At 39.0% G+C, this 21,518-nt stretch overlaps 3 protein-coding genes across 4 annotated transcripts in view; 1 reads left to right on the forward strand and 2 right to left on the reverse strand.

The window, feature by feature from the left end:
• The window catches only part of LOC109096517 (low-density lipoprotein receptor class A domain-containing protein 4-like), an 87,018-nt gene extending 85,517 nt beyond the window's left edge, over positions 1-1,501 (reverse strand). The window contains exon 1 of the mRNA XM_042745747.1: positions 1,338-1,501. The gene's annotated coding sequence lies outside the window, so the exon portion shown is untranslated. The remainder of the gene's footprint in view (positions 1-1,337) is intronic.
• Positions 1,502-2,706: 1,205 nt separating this feature from the next.
• On the reverse strand, positions 2,707-11,725 carry seh1l (SEH1-like (S. cerevisiae)). 2 transcript variants are annotated; one of them, XM_019075146.2, is made up of 9 exons: positions 11,442-11,725; positions 11,049-11,099; positions 10,754-10,900; positions 10,052-10,263; positions 9,872-9,970; positions 9,660-9,800; positions 7,387-7,544; positions 6,918-7,065; positions 2,707-2,903 (listed from the first exon to the last, which is right to left on the reverse strand). In XM_019075146.2, the coding sequence occupies exons 1-9, from the start codon at positions 11,550-11,552 to the stop codon at positions 2,735-2,737; spliced, it is 1,236 nt and encodes a 411-aa protein (XP_018930691.1). In that variant the 5' UTR covers positions 11,553-11,725; the 3' UTR covers positions 2,707-2,734. The 2 variants fall into 2 exon arrangements, with proteins under 2 accessions (XP_018930691.1, XP_018930692.1); XM_019075147.2 differs by lacking the exon at positions 2,707-2,903 and adding an exon at positions 4,839-5,940 and having other exon boundaries at positions 11,442-11,718.
• Positions 11,726-17,598: 5,873 nt separating this feature from the next.
• The window catches only part of LOC109078197 (tripartite motif-containing protein 16-like), a 9,618-nt gene continuing 5,698 nt past the window's right edge, over positions 17,599-21,518 (forward strand). Inside the window, exons 1-5 of the mRNA XM_042745496.1 lie at positions 17,599-18,260; positions 18,374-18,469; positions 19,421-19,654; positions 19,784-19,934; positions 20,022-20,081. Of these exons, the coding sequence (XP_042601430.1) occupies positions 17,688-18,260; positions 18,374-18,469; positions 19,421-19,654; positions 19,784-19,934; positions 20,022-20,081 (1,114 nt within the window). The 5' untranslated portion in view covers positions 17,599-17,687. The remainder of the gene's footprint in view (positions 18,261-18,373; positions 18,470-19,420; positions 19,655-19,783; positions 19,935-20,021; positions 20,082-21,518) is intronic.

A 21,518-nucleotide genomic window follows, 5' to 3' on the forward strand; every position in this document is an offset into this window, starting at 1 on the left:
CAGTCTTTGTATCAGCAGTGAGCCTGTGATGACTACTTAGGCAGCTAACTAGGTTTCGGAACACATCTGTGTTATAGAGTGTAACAGTTGGGTTTCTTAAGTTAAAACTCTATTTATTTTCTCCACAGGTTCCATAGGTCCATTGATTTTTAACGCTAAACCTTTACAGACAGATTAGTTGTGAGCAAGGAGATTGTTAATCAATAGTATCCTTTTGCTGAGGCTGTCTGTTTGCATTATTTCAACATAATTTTAAAACATTCGTGTTTAACATGGGAACTTGTGGTGAAAAACTATATTACCCACGATGCTGTACGGAAAATTCCACCAATCAGACAGCTGGGGGCTTCCGGAAACAGTGGCGCTGAAAAAGTGGGTGGGCATTAATGCACTCTGTGGTGCTAATCTGTGTGCTTCACTAGGAACAAATGAGGGAATCAGGGGCCTGGGGCTCCGCAAAATGCCATTTTATGTTACTTCAGCCATTCAAAATGAGCACAGGAAAGAAACAGAGGAAGCTTTTCTAAGAATTACTGTCGAACCACATTTAAGGTACCAGTAGGGGCTGAATTATGCATCTGTGTGAGACTGAGAGAAAGAGATTGCAGCCGTGGTCTCTGATTCACCTCTCTCTCAGACATGATGAGTTATGAGTCTTCAAACTGGCCCCTGAGGTTATAAGGGAACGACAGTGTAACAGCTCCATTACATGCCAAAACAACACAGCCCTGCAATAACCAAAAACATTTTGAAAGCCAAGCTTCAGGTTATCTTATTTTGTGTGTGTGCGTGTCAGTATTAATTAATTTTTTTTTTTTTTTTTTGTCACATAGCATTCACAACACTGCATTTAGGTGAATAAATACTACAGCCATATTGGCTCTCTCACAACAAATTATACAAATAATTCAGTCTATTGCATGCTAAAAACTGCTGTTAAACTGTCACAATCATCTTATATTTCCAAATACATACTGTGTTTACCCTCTGTTTAGAAACTTTAAAACAGACAAGGACACCAAAGTCCTGACTTTGCAGCAAATGAAGAGGAGATGTTCTTGATTTGTCACCAAAAAGTTTTTGTAGGCGCACATCTCCGTTATTTAACGCTTCTGTGATGCACGAACGCCGCAGTCGTGCAAACCGAACATTTACGCAGCAATGATTAATTAGCGACGGCCCCTTTAAGAGCGTGAACGCGCATAGTATCTTTTCCATTGCGACTGTCTGCAACAACTTCAATAGCTTTTTCCTTGCAGAAATGCAGCACATTCGCAGTCTCGAACCACTCCCGGCCATCATAAAATAACTTCGTATGATAGATAGAAATGGCTTACGCTCGTAATGTGCCGTCGTGATGGGGACAGAGCCGCAGAGGGAAGTGTCTCTCCTCCAGACGAGGCTGTCAAGAGCGTCTAGACTGACTGTCTCACTCTCATGGCCAAAACTCAGCAGAGCACAAACTCCCGTTGTGTTCCAGTCAGTCCAGCCCTCTGTCTCGCTCTGTGAGTAATTTACAGCACACTGCAGCGACACCTGCAGGACAGGAGTACTACCGAAGAGCCCTCAGACAGACAGAAGATAGATAGATAGATAGATAGATAGATAGATAGATAGATAGATAGATAGATAGATAGATAGATAGATAGATAGATAGATAGATAGATAGATAGATAGATAGATAGATAGATGTGTGTGTGGAGTGATGAGAGCAGCAGGAAGGGGCGGGGCCAGTGCAGAGGGAGGAGCTAATGTGAGACCCTCTTAAAAGACTCATTTACCAAAAAGAGCCTGAACCCTCTGGCGAGGATTTAACAAGTGTGTTTGCCATTACTGTGTGGTTCTGTAGAGAGAGTCCATGCCAGCCCAGTGCAGACATGGCCACAGGGTTGGCAGGTGTGTAATTAGGCCACGATTCTGTATGTTCTCTTGATTAACACACTCTCAGCAGCCCCAGGCCCAAAGCCCTGACCACTTACATCTGCCACAGACACAGAGGAGAAAAACAACCCACAACTACCACGACTCAAAGTGTTTGATCTGATCAGGGCTGTGTGTGTGTATACATACCGACACTATATATACAGAAGTTTTGATTGTATAACTATTGATAGACCAAATTCATTCACCTTTTTAAATCGTTACAAAATTGTGCAAATTGTTTTCCTTTTTTTTCCATTTTATTTTATTTTAATTTTAATGTGAAAAACATTGTGTAAAAAGTTTCAGATTGTGAAACAATGTACAAAATATATATCAGATAAATCTCAGCCTGTCAAGTAAAGGCCCAGTCATATTTTACATCAAAATCAAAAGCATTCTGACATAATTTTCATAAAGGATTACTTTTCTTAAAAATAAAATAAATGCAAAAAAAAATTAAAAATGCTACTTATAAAAGTATTTATGCATCACAGTATCTGTTATACTACCCTTAATTTATAATTAACTACAAACATTTCATAACACTATTTTTTTTACTGTAACAAACACAAAAATATTATAGTAAAAAAAAAATCACAAAAACAAAACGTCTTTGTTTTCTTTATATATAATTTAAATATAATTTATTCTAATTTCTTTAAACATTTCATAACAGTATTTTTTACTTTAACAAATAAAAAATAAATAATTAAATAGGAATTTATATATCAAAAAAATGGGATCACATTTGATGACAAACTATACACACTAAATGTGAAGAAGCATATAAAGGCAGGTTAGTGTGGGGTTCTCAGTCGTGTTCGGCGGGTTGAATGATGGAGTTGGCCGCGTGTCGCTGACGGAGCTGAGGAGCGTGGGACGGATCAGGCTCGTATATTTGCTCGATGAGAGAGGGGGGAGGCAGGAGGTGGGCCAGGCGAGATCCCGCTCTGGGGGAGTCCAAATGAGGGAAGAAGTACCTGGAGGAACAGAATGGGGGCGAAGCCAAACAAACACCACAAACGAGACACACCCACCAACACAGAGAGATGATGAAAAATGGACAGTGAGGAAAAACTAAGAAACAAATAAAGGTTGAACACAAGGTAACATTGTCAGGAGGAGAGTTAAAGGGATAGTTCACCCAAAATTGAAAAATCTGTCATTAATTACCCACCCTCATGCCGTTCCAAACCTGTAAGACCTTCATTCATCTTCAGAACACAAATTAAGATATTTTTGATGAAATCCGAGAGCTCTCTGACCCTCCATAGACAGCAACAGAAATACCACGTTCGAGGCCCAGAAAGGTAGTAAGGACATCGTTAAAATAGTCTGATAATGACTATTTTAGAGACGAATTGTTGTCATTATTTTTGTTTTCTTTGAGCACAAAAGTATTCTCGTAGCTTCATAAGATTTCGGTTAAACCCCTGACGTTACATGGACTATCAATATTCTTACTACATTTCTTGATCTGGGAACATTTCGGTTTCAGCTGTCTCTGGAGGGTCAGAAAGCTCTCGGATTTCATCAAAAATATCTTAATTTGTGTTCTGAAGATGAACAAAGGTCTTACGGGTTTGGAACGACAAGAAGGTGAGTAATTAATGACAGAATTTTCATTTTTGGGTGAACTAACCCTTTAAAGGAATGCTTCAGTTTCAATGCAATGAAATGTTAATCAACATGATGTCATTTATCACAAAAGATCATTTCAGCTTGTTCTTCAGTTTATAAAAAACACTATCATGTTTGTAGTTGTGCTTTTACAATATAAAACTATAGGGTAAGACATAAATAGTGGGGGGAAAAAAACAGAACCTTTTTTTAAGACAAAGGCGGCAAGAAAATTTGGTTACACTTTATTTTAAGGTGGTCCTTGTTGCAGTGTAATTATACATTTAAGTGCTGATTAATATTAATTAACTACATGTACTTACTATGGTTAGGGTTAGGGTTCATCTTAAGGTTACTTGCATGTAATTATGCATAATTTATTGTTATTATAATAGTAAACATGTAACGTGTAACAAGGACACCTTAAAATAAAGTGTTACCAAAAATATAAAGCAACTTTAAACTTAAAGAAACTTTTGAAATTTTTGATACTCAAGCTTGGGAGCTTAAACTGAAATGTATATGAGCAGATTCAGGCATTCTAGAATTTTTATAATTTCATTAACCAAAATGTGGGACATAATTTGGTAACACTTTAGATTAGGGAACACATGTTCATTATTAACTAAGAGATTTCCCTCAAGAAACTCCTAATTTGCTCCTTATTGATAGTTCGGTAGTTCGTAAAGGTTGTGTTTAAGTATTGGATCAGGTTAAGGGATCTAGCAGGATAAGCCATCAATATGTGTTTAATAAATTCTAATATTAGGTCAATATGCTAATCATTTGCATGCTAATAAGCAACTCGTTACCAGTGAATTGAGTTCCCTAATCTAGAGTGTGATTCATAATATCCACCAAAATTTGTAGCCTGCAAACTAGATTTCTGAGATTTTGTTATTTTCCACCACTAAACATTAAAACTGACAAAAAACAATAAAAGACAAAATTGACAAAAATTCAAACAAATTTAAAACTATTTTAGTTGACTGTCAGTATAAGGTCTAGTTAATTTGGGATAAATGTTTTTTAGTTGCTGATAAACTTTTATTACACAGAAAATAAAGGAGGGAAAAAAAACTGAAGCATTGAATGTTTAAGCCTACACTCGCCACTATGATTTGTTTAATAGTCTGTCCTTTAAAATTTACAGGGGTTATGATCTGAGTGGGACTGAATAAGGATTTTGTTCACAGTAACATTTCAAAAAAAATTTTTTTTTTCTTTTTTATGTCTATCCAGACCAACTTGTTCAAACATAATTCAGACAAACCTCAGAGAGGTTATTACATAACTCAGAACTTAAAAACAAACTTTATTTTAGAACAAATACACTCACAAAAGTTGCATTCATTTCAAAAATTGTTTAAATGTTCTCCTTTTGAATTCCCATTTCAAGGGGCACCACTATAAAGAATATGCTGAGTTTCTGTCATGAAGGGAAGTGAGCAAGATCTCCAATAAATATATAGCATTAACGATCAGGTTCCAGCCTTTGATTTATGGTCCATCACTCATGCACCAGACTCCTGAATTTTGACAAACCTTTGGTGACTTTTTTTTTTTTTTATAAACAGACAGATATTCTTTAGCATGTCTGATGTTTCATCTTGTCTACAAGAATTTTGTCGTCTCTAATACATTGTCTCCTACATCATAAAAGAGTCTCTGAAATCTGGTAATTCAGTTAGTGTGACAAATTAAAATGTAATGTGTTAGTAATTCCAAGGGCATATTCAGAGACCAGCAGAACTGAGCTGAATGACAGTGTCTCCCTCTACTGTCCACACCACGCATTACATGCCAGCCGCTTCAAACCAACAGCACAAATACGTGTAGTGTTCTCTGGAAACATGAGTGGCCAAATTTATGATGTTCCAATGGCAAATAAAAGAGGATTTTAAAAAGGTTCTGGAACGTTTGATGGCGAGTAAATGATATGGTTTTGAATTTAGGTGATCTGCTCCTTTAAATGCAACTTCCACAGTTTTTTGACATGGTCAATACAAATTTTGACAAATGCAGACAATTATGTTTGAAACTCATGAAAAATGACTTAAATGTATTCAAATAAATAAGTAATACTGCATCACATTACGACAATTAATAAGTATGTCAGTATTGATGAGAATCAAGTTTAGTGTATAATTTGTTCAAAAAAAAAAAAAAAAAAAAAAAGCTTATTGTCAGGTAAGTATCACTGAACACAACACACACAGAGGCACGGTTCCTTTAACAGCCACACAACGGATCGTGCCGTCAGCACACGCTTCTGTCGGATTAGTAACTAGACGAGTGCAGGGGAGGGTCAATGAGGTCTCGGTCCAATCCTGTGCATGCAGCAAACAGCCAATCAGCATGTCATGCCATTAGCCTGGCATCAGCTGAGCTTTTTTTCTGTTAAAAATAAGACGTAATTATGTATAAACCACACACCTGAAAAGTCAAATGCAGACAAATGCAACAAAGTAGAAAATAAAACTGCCTCTGACAGTTCCCAAAAAGTGAGAATCAAGTAGTTTTTGAACTTTTCTTTAAAAATGTAAAGGTTATTCCACACCTACACATTTGTGATTAATATTCTATCAAATATTATATGGTTATTTAATATGTAAACCATTTAGTCTTTGAATTTCAAACAAAAATGTTAACACTTTAGATCAGAGAACACAAATTCACTATTAACTAAGAGTTTTCACTCAATAAACTCCTAATTTGCCTCTTATTCACAGTCAGTAAGGTGGTTGTAGTTATGTTTAGGTATAGGGTATGGTTAAGTCATCTAGAATATTATTGTCATGCATTAATATGTGCTTTATAAGAACTAAAAACAGCCAATATGCATGCTAACCAACAGTGTTCACTAATCTAAAGGGTCACCTCAAAAACAGCTATACTGAGGGTCTGCATTGAAATCCTTCTGGAAAGCTCATATTTAAGACTTGGGAAGTTGTGATTATGAGATCGGTTGCATTTTAATTCATTTTTTTTTAACTACAAAATGATAAATTAAAACGTGCATTAGTTTTTTGTTATGTTTTGTTTTATTCGGTTTATGAAGGTGCTGTAAACTGAATCATTCTATATTCACTCAAAATTGTGTACAATCATATTTTATACATGCAACTAATTTTTTGCATATTTTAAAATCTTTCTTGTAAACTACAGACAATGCATCCACAACGTGTCATGTTTTCTCACTAATCCACCCCAAAAACGAAAAATTAGGCTCAGATAAAATCTAGAGTTTTCCCACTCACAATTATGACTTTGAAGGTGCTGTTCATGTGCACTCAACTCAGAAATCTAATCTTTCAAAAATGACTTGAACGCTCTATTACTGTTCATCCCTACATCACAGCACCGTCACGTACCTGCCAGCAGAAGCAGCCCCAACAACCATCTGAGCGGCTCCAGGGATGCCCACCGCGCTCAGAGCTGCAGCGTGTCCAGAGGAGCCGTTCACTGGGCTGCCGTCTCCTCTCAGGATCCCGGTGCACTTCCAGTTGTCCATGTAATTAGCTGCAGATGAGATGAAACAGCATTCACAACACCATTTACATAATGTGATTTATTTCATGAAGCACATCAGGCTGGGACATTCTTAGTTCGTATCATGTGCAGTCTTAGTTGTGAGCAGAAATAAAACTAATATTTATTAATGAAAGATAACCCCTTTTTCTTTTCAATATTATAGTAACAATTGAAAGAAATTAAAAATAATTAAAAACAATATTAAAAACAGTTGGACTTCAAAATGAATATCTGAATAGGCAATGATAAAGAGCTATCATTGCGAATGGCTGTTCACCCAGCAGGAAGCAGAGTGAGCTGACGGCTGACCTTTCCAGAGCCGCACACAGCCGTCGTCTCCGGAGGAGGCCAGCAGAGTGCTGGTGATGTTCCAGCTCACGCGCCACACCTGAGAGTTATGACTGTCAAACTGAGCCATCACCTGCACCTCAAACTTAGTGGGACCAGAGCTGTTGGCACTCTCTCTCCTGTCAGAAACACACAACACACATCAGCTACACCAACAACATTCACACAGTCCGAGGAAAACACGTTTACCCCGCTGGTGCTCCTCATTTGGGAGTCACACTTGTGACACCTAAAATTTAACTTTTTTCACCCCCAGTAAAATCAATGTAACATATTTTAGTTCTATAATATTTTTTCTTTTATATTTTGAGATAATTTCATGGTTCTAATGAATATTTATGCAATAATTATGATTAATTTCTTCCCATTGAAAATATTCAAATTTTTCTTTAAATATATATTTTTATATTACTTTTCAATTAATGCAGTATTTCATGTTAAAATAAAGTCAATGCCATTTTTGAAGCCTGATTAGTGCCATCCGGTGGGAGTAAAACAAGAAAAACATCTGCAATTCTGCAATTTAGCAGCCCATAGATTCCTATATATCTCTATATAAAAGGCCTATAAATGATCTAATTGTGTTTAGATATAAATACTTACTTTTATTAAGTTGTGGGTTTAGATATACATTTAGACAATTCTCAAAGACAACTTTTTGTAAAGGTTTAGATTTTTTTGTTTGAAATGTTGATTTGAAGCGTCAGTTTTTACATTATTATTACTACAGTCAAACCTGAACACAGAGAAAGCATTTTGTTCCACAAAACATTACAATTCCATAAAAATTTAACAAAAATGAACAGGAATGTTTTATCAGAGCTTAATTCTTCTGGGTCTGATCTGATTTCAGTTTTCTGACTAGTTTTGGCTATATGGGTATAGCGGTACCAGTTCATTTGAGTGTGTGTGTGTGTGTGTGTCTGTTTTGCACTCTTGATGTTTTAAAGTGTAACCCCTTCCTTGCTGTCCACCTTTTTTTTTTTTTACTGCATTGTAGTTGAATCATTGGTTTTATTTTACATAATTGCTGTGTTACAGTCACACCAGTTCATAGGTATGTGTGTGTATCAGTGTGTGTGTGAGTGGACATGTTGGTCTTGCACTCTTGATGTTTTAGAGTTTCACCCCGTCATTGCGGTGTACTTTTTTTCTGCATTGTGGCAGATTTGTAGATTGTACACCAAAATTCTCTGAATATGTGTTTTTGTCGATTTCACATTCATTTCCTATGGTTGGTCATTTTTGACTAAAGACCCCAAGTGTGACTATTTTTTAGGCCACTTAGCCTGCTCGAATCATGCCCTCAATTTTTTGTGTGTTCACATTCCAAATGTCATAAAAGTCACCAGGTTTCGTACCATTCCGATGAAGCTGTGATTTTTTTAAAAATTCCAAACAGATATTTTTTGAGTCAAAAGTGCCCGAAGAGCACCAGAGGGTTACGTGTAAAACTCAGCACCATGATGAGAGGTTATTAATATGTTCTAAGTAGATGCTGCTATGCCACATTAATATGTGGCTGCTATGATGCTCTGGGTGGTGCTCACTAGAAAAAACTGAAAAACTGCCATTGCAGTATTTAGTTTTATTAGCTAATGTTTTATTTTGCTGAGATATACATTGTGAATAAAAGGGTATTTAAAAATACAGGGATTTTCAACAGATAACAGCTCTAATATTTGTTGGGAAAAAAAATATAAAAAAGTTTATTTTTTTTTTTTTATTTTTTTTTTAAGCTGGAAATGATTTTTTACAGAGTGAACATTTTAATTTTTTTTTTAAGAGTTTTACATTTTCATAAGCCACATTCACACTGTTTCTGACCCATTAATAATAACTAATACTTAGTTTGATCATTTGAAATAATACTTATTTTGTTAGGTATATCACAATATATTATTGTACTGTAAAATAAATTTAAAAAAAGCATATTTATAAAATATAAAATTGCTTTGCCTTCCTAATGTTGTCATGCTTGCTGAAGGTAATCACGGGAAAACTGGTTGACAGATAGCATGCAGGGACTGAACATGGAAAAAAAGTAGGATCAAATACGCATTCATAAATCGTACGTGGACTGCAGAGAGAACATCAATAAAAATTATAAATTCAAAAATTATATATGTCATAAATGTTTTGTTTCAGAGTTTATGTTTGGGTGAAATAACATGCTTAGAGATGATAAATTTGACTGCTACCTCGCTTACTACTGAGTGTGATATCCTACTAACCTCATAGGTATGAGTTTGAAAATGCGGACGTCTTTGGTGGCTATGGCCAGCACATGGAAGGATCTCCCCAGATTAGGAGCAAAGGCGATGTCATGAACCGGGTCAGTCACAGTCATCAACGTCTCTGCTTTGGCATACTTCCTGTAGGTCAACATAAACCCTTTAGAAAAGCTTACAACCGATAACAAGTAAAACGGGAGCTGATGCAGTACCTGGTATTTTCATTATACTCATAGATCTGCACTTTGCCGCTGTATGTGACGTTGCTGTCGTCACTGCCCACGGCTATCATTGGAGGATGAGCTCGAGAACTAAAGGGCAGAACAAACAGCTGTGACGATCAGGAGTGCATCTTTCATGCTGATATGTGACTGTGTAGACGGCGCTCAGACCTGGAGGGGTTCCAGGAGATGCAGGAGCAGGACAGCTTGCAGGAGATCTCGTGCTGCAGTGACCACTGGCTGAGGTTCATCACGTCAGGGGCCTCGTAGATGCGCACCACGCCGTCTGCAGAGCAGGTGGTCAGCATCAGGCCCATGTGCTTCGGCGCAAACTTCACATCGGTCACTGACGTCCGGCTGTCCACCAGCGTGGTTCTCTTGATCTGTACAGACAACACAGAAAACAAAACAAGAGCTTTGACACTGAATCTGCTTTCCACATCAATCTGATTGATTTTTACATCCTTTCACAAATTATAGGACAGTTCTAATGCTGTCAGTAATAGTGATCTTTCATTAGATAATACGGAAATATTCATCAACTCATTCTCCACAGTAGAAATACACTGATACCAGCTGTGCTTTGTGTGCATTTTCAGTAACAGTAACAATAATAATACATCATGACTACTGTTATACAATCCCACTCAGAGCTATGAAGCAACCGATTTTCAGTTGCAAAGAAATTAGTCTGATTTAGGGGTCAAAAATGAAAATAATTTCGATACTGTTCAGATTTTATGCCCTTTATGTTGTAGCAATTTTTCCTTGCGATATAAAAAATACATTAGCACTATTTTTCAAGGAATTGTGTAGAAGTTAGAAAACCTATATCATGACAATGGTAACAAAAAATAAAAAAATTTTACACACCCAGTGACTTTGTCCCCGCTGTTTGTCATTGGATTCTCCGACGATCTCCTCCCATACAGCAGCGGTGCGGTCGAAGGAGCAAGACGCCAGCACCTGACCGAACTCAGGGTGCGCCCAGGTCACCCTCCACACCGACCCACTGTGGGTCTACAACATCTGGTTACACTAACTGACCATTTAGGACGGCCGTATGCACACAAAATGATCTACATGTAAATGCACCTACTGTACCCCACATACTGACTTTTGCATTTTAGGTTTGAATAGAGATTTACGTAAGAAAAATACTTGATACCTTCCAGCTAGCAGTACAGTGCCATTCTCCGTCGTCACCTTTGTCCCAGACCTAAAACAGTATAAAAGGGGTGGAAAAGACAGAATGCTTGTCAATAAAATGTGGAACAATTACATAAGCTAAAGAGCCACATGCTGCAAAGAATGAAACCTTCAAGACTCAAAAGCCTTTATAAATGACTGGATTTTAAGTAAAGCTTAAAGCAGCTTTAAACAGGACGAGAAATGCCTTTTTTAGTCATTAAAGGGTCTCTGTCTCTGGCTGTGTCTCGAAACCCAGTAAACAGCCCTAACAGAGCGGTATTTGGGTGTCACGGGGTTCTCAGTGCTGTCTATGTCAGTTCACTGTAGGTCTATGGAGACAGTGCAGTGCAGTGAAGCGGTGTTTTCTTGCCTTGACGCTCTGGTCGCTGGAGCAGGTCGCCATCCTCCGACCGTGGAAGTCATAAGAAACATCGTGAATCAGATCTTTGTGATCCGCTGCGATGCTCTTCGCCACGAACATCTTCTAAACTACTTCTTAATAAAGAAAATACCTCACACAATTCAGTTAATAAAAAAGCAGAGGGTCATTTGGTCAAACTTCAGCAAAAATGGTCCAGCGGTGCCGTGTTTCTTTACTGGAATCGTTGCTCGCTCGCTGCTTTGTTGCAGATGAAAGCCTTTGAGAGCTGATTACTGCCACCTTCTGCACGAGCGGACTTACTGCTGCCAATATCACAGAAACTGACATACACTGAGGTGTGCATGAACATCAAATGTCTACAAACACTATTCGATCTTGCCAGATTTAACAAAACAAGCATCTTATGTTTTGATATAGTAATTATGTATTCAATATAAGGTCTTGAATCTTAATTTTCTTTCTTTCTTGACATTTTCTTGACATTTTGTTTTCTTTTAAGGGGTCATATGATGCTGCTAAAAAGATTATTTTGTATATTTGGTATAATGAAATGTGTTTATGTGGTTTAAGGTTAACATACACATACTGTACATTATTGTTTCTCCTCTATGCCCAGCCTTTCTGAAACAAGTCATTTTTTACAAAGCTCATCGTTCTGAAAAGCGAGGTGTGCTCTGATTGGCCAGCTATCCAGCGTGTTGTGATTGGCCGAATGCTTCAAGCCTGTGATGGAAATGTTACGCCCCTTAACGTACTGTGAAGCCTGTCCCAGCACGACCAGAAAAAACCAATAAAACCCATTACAAACGAGGCATTTGTTGCATCTAGTGGGGACATAATTACTGATTATAATGACTTCTACTGTCTTTTTACGCGTTGCGTTGCATAACGTGCTGCGTAAACATAAAACCATGTCTGCATTTGTGATCTGAGAAACAACAAACAACAAGCGCTACTCTACACTTAAAACTTGCATTTCAATCATCAGTGGCAAATTATTTTAATATGTAAAAGTACTTACAGTCTGCAAATCAGAACAACAGGGCCATTGTAGTCTACTCTCCAAGGATCAGGAAACAGTCCTCCATAAAATGTGTTGCACACCCTTACCAAATAGTAGTATACTTCAAGTTTATTTTATTAAGTATACTTAAGTAAAGTTCAAGTATATTTTTAAGTATACTTTATGTAGCAAGTATACAAATTTTATTATTAATTAATTAATTAAAATTATACTTGTAAGTGTACTGTTTCAATACTTCTTGGGACTAAATTGGTCCATTTTCTAGTATAAAAAAGAATACTTTTAAGTATACTTTAAGTATAACAGTAGCAAACTTTGAGTACACAACTAGTTTACCTCTATGTTTGTAGTTTGTACTGCAATTATACCAAAAGTCAACTTATAGGTATACTGATCGTTTACTAATTAAATACTTTGTACACTTTGAAGTATACTCTCAGTAAACTACTAGTTTAGTAGTTTTATACTGCAAGTATACTCATAAGTTGTCTTTAAGTGAACTTTACATCATACTTTAAAAAATACTACTATGTCCCTATTTAGGTTTTAATTTGTATATATTTTGCTATATGAGACTTATATATATTTTGCTATATGAGAATGAGACTTGGATCAAACCTGAAGACACTGCCACTCCCGCAGCCCTCTCCACTCATTTCACTTGTTCCCACACCCCTCATACGACTGGGAGGGGTGGAGGTACTGGTCTTCTCCTTATATCAAAAGATTGGAAATTTGATCTTCATCCACCACCTACAGGTAACGGTTCATTTGAATCACATGCTGTTACTGTAACCCACCCTGTTAAAGTCCACTTTGTGGTCATTTATCGTCACCCAGGTCAATTGGGAAAATTCTTGGAGGAGTTGGACGTGCTGCTATCAAACTATCCTGAAGATGGTACTCCTCTGGTACTGCTTGGTGACTTCAACATCCACCTAGATAAACCCCAGGCTGCTAACTTCAACACTCTGCTCGCCTCATTTGATCTCAAGCAAGTGTCTACTACAGCGACTCACAAATCGGGCAACCAACTGGATCTCATCTACACGCGCTGTTGCTCAGTGGACAACTCTTCAGTTGCTCCACTGCACACCTCTGACCACTTCCTTATTACTGCTAACCTAGCACTTACTCCTGAAGCGGCACACGCTCCAACGCAGGTCACCTTTCGACGGAACCTACGCTCACTCTCTCCATCTCGCCTATCCTCTGTGGTTTCATCCTCACTTCTTTCACTCTCGCAGTTTTCAGCTCTGGACACGAACAGTGCTACGGTCACTTTTTGTTCCACTGTTACCTCTTGCTTGGACAACTTTTGCCCACTATCGTCTAGACCAGCACGCTCCACCCCATCTGCCCCCTGGCTGTCCGATGTTTTCTGTGAACATCGCTCTAAACTCAGGGCTGCAGAGAGGAAATGGCATAAATCAAAAACTCTAGCGACCTCAGTGTGTATCAGTCTCTCCTCTCCTCCTTCTCTGCAAACGTCTTCACTGCTAAAACATCATACTACCACGACAAAATTGACAACTGTTGTGACGCTTGGACACTCTTCAAAACCTTCTCTTCTCTTCTTAATCCGCCTCCTCCTCCTCCTCCATCGACTCTTACAGCTGATGACTTTGCAGTTTTCTTCAGAAATAAGACAAGAACCATCAGTGACCAATTCTTCCACACCGCAGACTGAGGATAACTTCACAACGACTAATGCACACTCTCTCTCCCCCTTCTCTCCACTCTCAGAGATGGACATTTCCAAACCTATCCTGTCCAGTCATCCTACTACTTGCCCACTTGATCCGATCCCCACTCACCTCCTTCAAGCGATTTCTTCTTCAGTTATACCTTCACTTATGCACATTATCAACTCCTCTCTTCACTCTGGAACATTTCCCTCAGCATTTAAGCAGGCTCTGGTAAGCCCACTGCTGAAGAAACCATCTCTAAATCCAGCACTTCTAGAAAAGTACAGACCGGTATCCCTTCTTCCATTCATTGCAAAGACACTTGAATGAGCTGTGTTCAACCAGATCTCTATGTTTCTTGTACAGAACAACCTCCTGGACAGCAACCAATCTGGCTTCAAAAGTGGCCACTCAACTGAGACGGCCCTGCTCTCGGTTACTGAAGCACTGTGACTGGCAAGAGCAGCTTCAAAATCCTCAGTGCTCATTTTGCTGGACCTGTCTGCTGCTTTTGACACCGTTAATCACCAGATTCTCCTATCTACCCTCAGAAAGATGTGCATCTCTGGAACTGCACTCCAGTGGCTTAACTCCTACCTTTCTGATAGATCCTTCATGGTGTCTTGGAGGGGTGAAGTTTCTAAGTCACAACAACTTGCTACTGGGGTTCCTCAAGGCTCAGTACTTGGACCACTTCTCTTCTCTATCTACATGACGTCATTAGGATTTGTCATTCAGAAGCATGGCTTTTCCTATCACTGCTACGCTGATGACACTCAACTCTACTTCTCATTCCAACCAGATGACCCGACGGTAGTTGCTCGCATTTCAGCCTGTCTGAGTGACATTTCTAGCTGGATGAATGACCATCACCTTCAGCTTAACCTTACTAAGACTGAACTGCTGGTGGTTCCAGCTAACCCATTGTTTCATCACAACTTCTCTGTACATCTGGGTTCGTCAACCATAACTAGTTCCAGGACAGCCAGAAACCTAGGAGTTGTGATGGATGATCAGTTAAGCTTCACCGACCATATTGCTACAAAGACCCGGTCCTGCAGATTTGCCTTATACAACATTAGGAAGATTAGACCATTCCTGTCAGAGCAAGCCACCCAACTTCTTGTCCAAGCTCTTGTTCTCTCCAGACTGGACTATTGTAATGCTCTCCTGGTGGGCCTTCCTGCATGTACTATCAAGCCTCTACAACTGATCCAGAATGCAGCAGCGAGGGTTGTCTTCAATGAGCCGAAAACAGCTCATGTTACTCCTCTCCTCATCAGGTTACACTGGCTACCAGTAGCCGATTGAATTAAATTCAAGGTACTGATGCTTGCCTACAAGACGACCACTGGCACAGCGCCAACATACCTAAGCTCATTAGTTCAATCTTATGCTCCCTCCAGAAGTTTGCGCTCTGCAAGTGAACGACGCCTTGTGGTGCCATCCCAAAGAGGTTCAAAATCACTCTCACTGACTTTCTCCTGGACTGCGCCCAGCTGATGGAATGACCTCCCGATCTCAATTCGAACAGCTGAGTCTTTACTCATTTTCAAAAAACATTTAAAGACTCATCTTTTTCGCCTTCACTTAACCAACTAATACTAGTACTTACCTGTTCTTTTTCTTGTCTATCATATTCATTTAAAAAAAAAAAAAACCTGGCTACATGTTCTGTACTAGACTAACTGAGACTTGTCATAGCACTTGTATACCATTGTTGTTCTCTTGTTGATCTGATTGTTTCTACTGTTCTCATTTGTAAGTCGCTTTGGATAAAAGCATCTGCTAAATGATTAAATGTAAATGTTAAATGTAAATATGAATATCTGAACATAAAAAAAAAACATCCAAAGAAAGAACAGGGTATCTGCTTGTTAACAAAAACATTTTATTCTAGCTTCATGCATTCTTTTTTAAAACACTTTAATGTGGGTAAGTTTAATAAAAAATAAAGAAATAACATTTCGAACAAAAAGCTGAAAAAAGACTATGAATTGGATTCAGAATGATAATTTAAAACATAGATGGAGTTGATCAACACCCCAAAGCTTGACTCTAATTATTACCTCTTCATCGGTTGACATTTTATTCCATAACGTTACAGTTTTGATGCAGTTTCATGTCAGATGATCGTGTTACATGTGTTAGTATCTGTTGTTTCTTCTTCTTCTTCTTCACTTGTGTTTTTTTTTAATTCTGTACAGAAGATGTGTACTAGCACCCTCTACCATATAACAATGAAAACACGGATTCTAGGAGCACAAGTATAGCTCAAATATATTTAGACTTTTTGTAAGTATAAGTCAAGTATACTTAAATGTCATTTTAAGTCTATTTCTGAGGAGTACATAAAGCCCATTTCTGAGAAATACATAAAAAGTAAACTAAAAGCATACTTTCCTATTTTTAGTTTAAAAGAAGTATACTAATAGCACACTTGTCTAAACATCTTTTTCGTAATGGACATCTGAATATTTGGGTTGAACTGTTCTGGAACAGTGTTGTAAATACAATTTAACCACTGATTTCTAGTTTTCTTTTGGAAGGCCAAACAAAGTAGTTTCACTTTTATAACGAAACACAGCGTCACACACGGCGGGGTCGAGTGAGTGGCTTGAGTAAGCGGCGGTGGGCTGGACTCCGCTTTGTCCACGGTGAAAGCCGATCTGGCGATCCACAACACCAAGTTGATGCATTTCCTTAGCGACCAGCATGGTTCAGCTCTAGGCATGACCAGGCGGATATCGTCCTCTTTTGGAAGGCCAAACAAAGTAGTTTCACTTTCACAACGAAACACAGTGACTCCACAACATGGCGGAGGCAACAGCAAGAATAAAAGTTACGCCTTCTTTCTTTGCATGAACATCTGGGTGGTTTTATGCAAATCTTCCCACACCATGACATAGAGATGTGGGGGCGTGTTTGAATGAGCTGTTTTAGGGGGGTGTGGTTGACTCTTAACTTTTATAAAGAATATCTCTTTGGATTTGAGACTTTAGTCTTTGCAACTTTACAGATTTTCTTCATTCACCGAGAGCTTGTAACACTCCAAAGAGAAAGGAAAAATTAAAATCGCATCATATGACCCCTTTAACATCCATTAGAGCTCTGTGACCCATTCATTTGAAATATCCACTGAAATTCCACTGATGTTGACAGAAATCGAAATCATTTATCAAATAAGTCCACTGGTCGCATTTTTTTCCACAGACTATTAACTGAAAACATTTATCTTCCTTAAAAACAATTACTTTCTTACGTAAGTAGTCTACATAAATGCATAAACAGTTGGAGGTGTTTGTGTGTTGAAGTTCAATATCATGCTCACTACGTCTGTATTTCTTTAGGAGACGGCTATCTAGTGGACCTTTGTATTATGAATGAAAGGGCACCTCACAGACACACCCGTTGTGATCACGTCTCTCAAACACAAAACCAGGAAATTACATCAACTTTCCACTTTCAGGAAAACATAACTTCAGCGCCATTTAGCTGTACTGTGTCTCTGCATGTAGTGAAATGGCTGAAGCCAGGTTTTCTCATGACCAGTTCAGATGTCCGGTGTGTCTGGATTTGCTGAAAGATCCAGTGACTATTCCCTGTGGACACAGTTACTGTAAGAGGTGCATTACAGGCCACTGGAATCAAGAGGATCAGATACGATTATACAGCTGCCCTGAATGCCGACAGATCTTCAGACCAAGGCCTGCTTTAAAGAAAAGCACCATGCTGGCTGAAGTGGTGGAGCAACTGAAGAAGACTAAACTCCAAAGTGCTGTTCCTGCTGGACCTGGAGATGTGAAGTGTGATGTCTGTACTGAAAGAAAACCCAAAGCAGTGAAGTCCTGTCTGGTGTGTCTGAACTCTTTCTGTCAAAATCACTTTGAACAACATGAGAATCTCTTCAAAGGAAAGAGACACGATTTAATAGATGCCACTGGACGACTTCAGGAGATGATCTGCCATCAACATGAAAAACTGCTAGACATTTACTGCCAGACTGACAAGCAGTGTATATGCATGGTCTGTATGGTGGATGAACACAAAAATCATGAGATTGTATCAACTGCAGCAGAGAGGACAGAGAAACAGGTACAGACTGAGAGAGATTATCCAGTTCTCTGCGATGAAAACACAAAGGCAGGAGTCACTCAGAAACATTTCACTCATATTTCTGTGTTGTATTGTTGTTTTGTCCTATACAGAGACAATTAGAAGAGACACGGAGAGAATTCCAGCAGCAAATCCAGGAGCGAGAGAAGAAGCTTCAGGAGCTGAAAGAGGCTGTGAAGACTCACAAGGTGAGTTTTGAGGAGAACCAGCAGCTCTGGTTTAGTTAAAGGGGTCATATGATGCGATTTAAAATTTTCCTTTATCTTTGGAGTGTTACAAGCTCTTTGTGCATAAAGAAGATCTGTAAAGTTGCAAAGACTAAAGTCTCAAACCCAAAGAGATATTCTTTATAAAAGTTAAGAGCCAACCACACCCCCCTAAAACAGCTCGTTCTAACATGCCCCCACATCTCTACGTCACGGTGTGGGAAGATTTGCATAACGCCGCCCAAATGTTCACGCAAAGAAAGATGGTGTAACTTTGATTCTCTCTATTGCCGCCGCTGGCATGTTGTGGAGATGATGTGTGTTTCATTATGAGAGCGAAACTACTTTATTTTGCCCTCCAAAAGAGGACACAACTAGACATTAGTGGTTAAGTTGTTTTTACAACACTGTTCCAGAACAGTTCAAACCAAATATTCAAATGTGTACAGCCCATTTTATGGAGGACGAGGACTGTTTCCTGAACCAGTAGCCTACAATGCTTCTGTGCACAAAGGCTGTTTTTATAAAGTGGTGCAATTCCAACTTTGCAAGGACAGTCTGGTGCTTCTGACTCACAGCCTGTACGTTTACGTACGTTTTGTACGTTGCAAGTACATTCACATATTTAAAGAATTTGCCAATGATTATTCAAACGCGAGTTTTGAGCAGTAGAGTAGCGGTTGTTGTTTGTGATAGCTGGGCTTAGAGGAGCAACAATAATGTACAGTATGTGGAAAATAATGTTTTTTTTAACCTTAAACTGCATAAACACATTGCATTACACCAAATACACAAAATAATGTTTTTAGCAATGTCATATGACCCCTTTAAGACTCTTCTTCAGTTGGTTGCTGAGGGTGAATTTCAGTCCCACTGAAGCACAGCAGACTGTGTGAGCAGCAGTAAGAGCTGATTGTAATGTGTGTCCTACAGCACTCTGCACAGACAGCAGTGGAGGACAGTGAGTGGATCTTTACTGAACTCATGAGCTCCATTGAGAGAAGATGCTCTGAGGTCACGGAGATGATCAGAGATAGAGAAAAGACTGTAGTGAGTCAAGCTAAAGGACTTATGAAGCGACTAACGCAGGACATTGATCAACTAAGGAGGAGTGATGCTGAACTACAACAGCTTTCACAGACACATAATCACACCTATTTCCTCCAGGTAACACCATGGTCTTTAGTCTTTTTATTACTGAGAGCTTTTACAAATTTTATTAACACTTGAGCAGTATTTACTCTCTATGAAATATTTATGTCTTAATTTATTCTCTGGTTGTTTGTGTCTGTGTAGAGTTTCCCGACTCTCCCTGTTCCTCCTGGATCTCCAGATGTCCCCAGCATCTCTGACAGTTCTCTGGATGTTGTAGGAAAATCAGTCTCTAAAATGAGACAGAAACTGGAGGATTTCTGCAGAGAGAAGATTGAAAAACTCTCTGGAAGAGGTAAAGTATTGGAGACTCATTAGTATTTTGTTTATCTATCTAGTTCTTTTACACTGAAACTGCATGCATGTGTGTTGTTTTCAACAGTGATATGCATCCAGATTATTCCCACCCCAGAATATGTGAGCAGGAAAGACTTCCTACAGTGTAAGTTACTTGGAAAATAGGAACATGCATAAGACTGCATTGCTATATGACAAGGTATCTTTATGGACACTGATAAATCAGTGTATTATTTTTCTATGAATTTTTTAAACATGCAAATACACATGAAACATGAAAATAAGAATTTCTTATGTACACTAGTGTTTCTTAATTACAGTCCTCGTGACCCTGTGCTCAGGGAGTAGGGAGCAATGAACACTGTGTAGGGACACTCTTATTTGGAACATTTGGGGGGGTCACCAGTACTGAAATTGAGAATGCTCCGGTAACAAACATAACCTTGGTTCCCTGTGATAAGCTTTTGGGAAAACTCCTGTTTAATCTGGTACTGAAGCCTGATTTGTTCACATTTGTGTAGCTGCACAAACAAATGGCACTTTAACCCAACAAAATGGGTGGAGCTGACTGCTATACAAGTCGGCTCTGAACATCATTTGTCAGAATATTTCAAATGAAGTGCCAATCATTGATACACGTGCAGCCTTATAGCATGTCAGACTATGCAATGCTCATTTCCTTATCTCAGGAAACCGAGTGTTCACGTTCAAATGTTCTCTCCCGTGCTGTTATGGTCGGGGGGGGGGGCATCTTAGTGCAGTCCGTCCTTTTAGCATGCCGCTATTGGATGCAGGGGGGGGGGGGGGTTGAGGATGATGAAGGTGGACGGCAACAACCAGTCGGCGGCCACACAGATATCGACAATAAAAATCCCGTTGGACCAAGCCCAGGAGGAGGTCATTCCCTTGGTGGAGTGGGCCCTCATTCCTATGCAAGCCCGTTGGGTTGTAATTCAGTTGGTTGGGTTGGACTTTATTGTTATTGTATGCTTTGTGACTGGTGGTCCTTTAGATGTGTATCGGAAGCATACAAAGAGCTGCTCTGACTGCCAAAACAGGCTAGAGAGCTCAACATGCACTCTAAGGGTGCTTTCATACTTGCCCCCACTGGACTGCGTTCATATTATTTTATTTGGGTCCGAACCATGGTTCGTTTGTGTCATCAAGCCAGCAGCTGTTTACCCGGCTGTTGCTTAGTAACGGCAGCGCAGGAGAAAGCAGCAAAATGCATAACATTGCTCTCTGCACGTTTTACGTTTTACGTTCATTTTGTTAACAAAGCTTCAGTGCATAATAGCGCTTATGTCTGTCTTGCGAATGTACTGTAAATAAAGAACGCTGAAGGTGAACAGAAATGAGACATACAGCTTTCTGCTTGCAGCGTGTCAGTCACGCTCATCAGGAAAGTGTTCACTCACTTTACTGAAGAGCGAGTGTTTCACTAGACACATTTTTTTTAGATAATACGTCATTAATAGCGGTTCACTGCCATGATTTGGTACGATTGCGTTCACATCAGCAGCAAACCGTACTGGAGTTCACATGAACCATACCCCAGACCACCCTTTTTAAAACCCTCAAA

The sequence above is a fragment of the Cyprinus carpio genome, chromosome B19 (assembly GCF_018340385.1).
Source record: "Cyprinus carpio isolate SPL01 chromosome B19, ASM1834038v1, whole genome shotgun sequence".
Taxonomy (NCBI): domain Eukaryota; kingdom Metazoa; phylum Chordata; class Actinopteri; order Cypriniformes; family Cyprinidae; genus Cyprinus; species Cyprinus carpio.

Bases quoted from the DNA above. Each gene is read 5' to 3' on its own strand.
- seh1l (XM_019075146.2), bottom strand. From the start codon at position 11,552: ATGTTCGTGGCGAAGAGCATCGCAGCGGATCACAAAGATCTGATTCAC. The intron at 10,264-10,753 runs GTGTGTAAAATT...TTGTCTGTACAG, and splicing joins AGCGGGGACAAAGTCACTGG to ATCAAGAGAACCACGCTGGT. The intron at 9,971-10,051 runs GTCTGAGCGCCG...TCTGCCCTTTAG, and splicing joins ATCTCCTGGAACCCCTCCAG to TTCTCGAGCTCATCCTCCAA.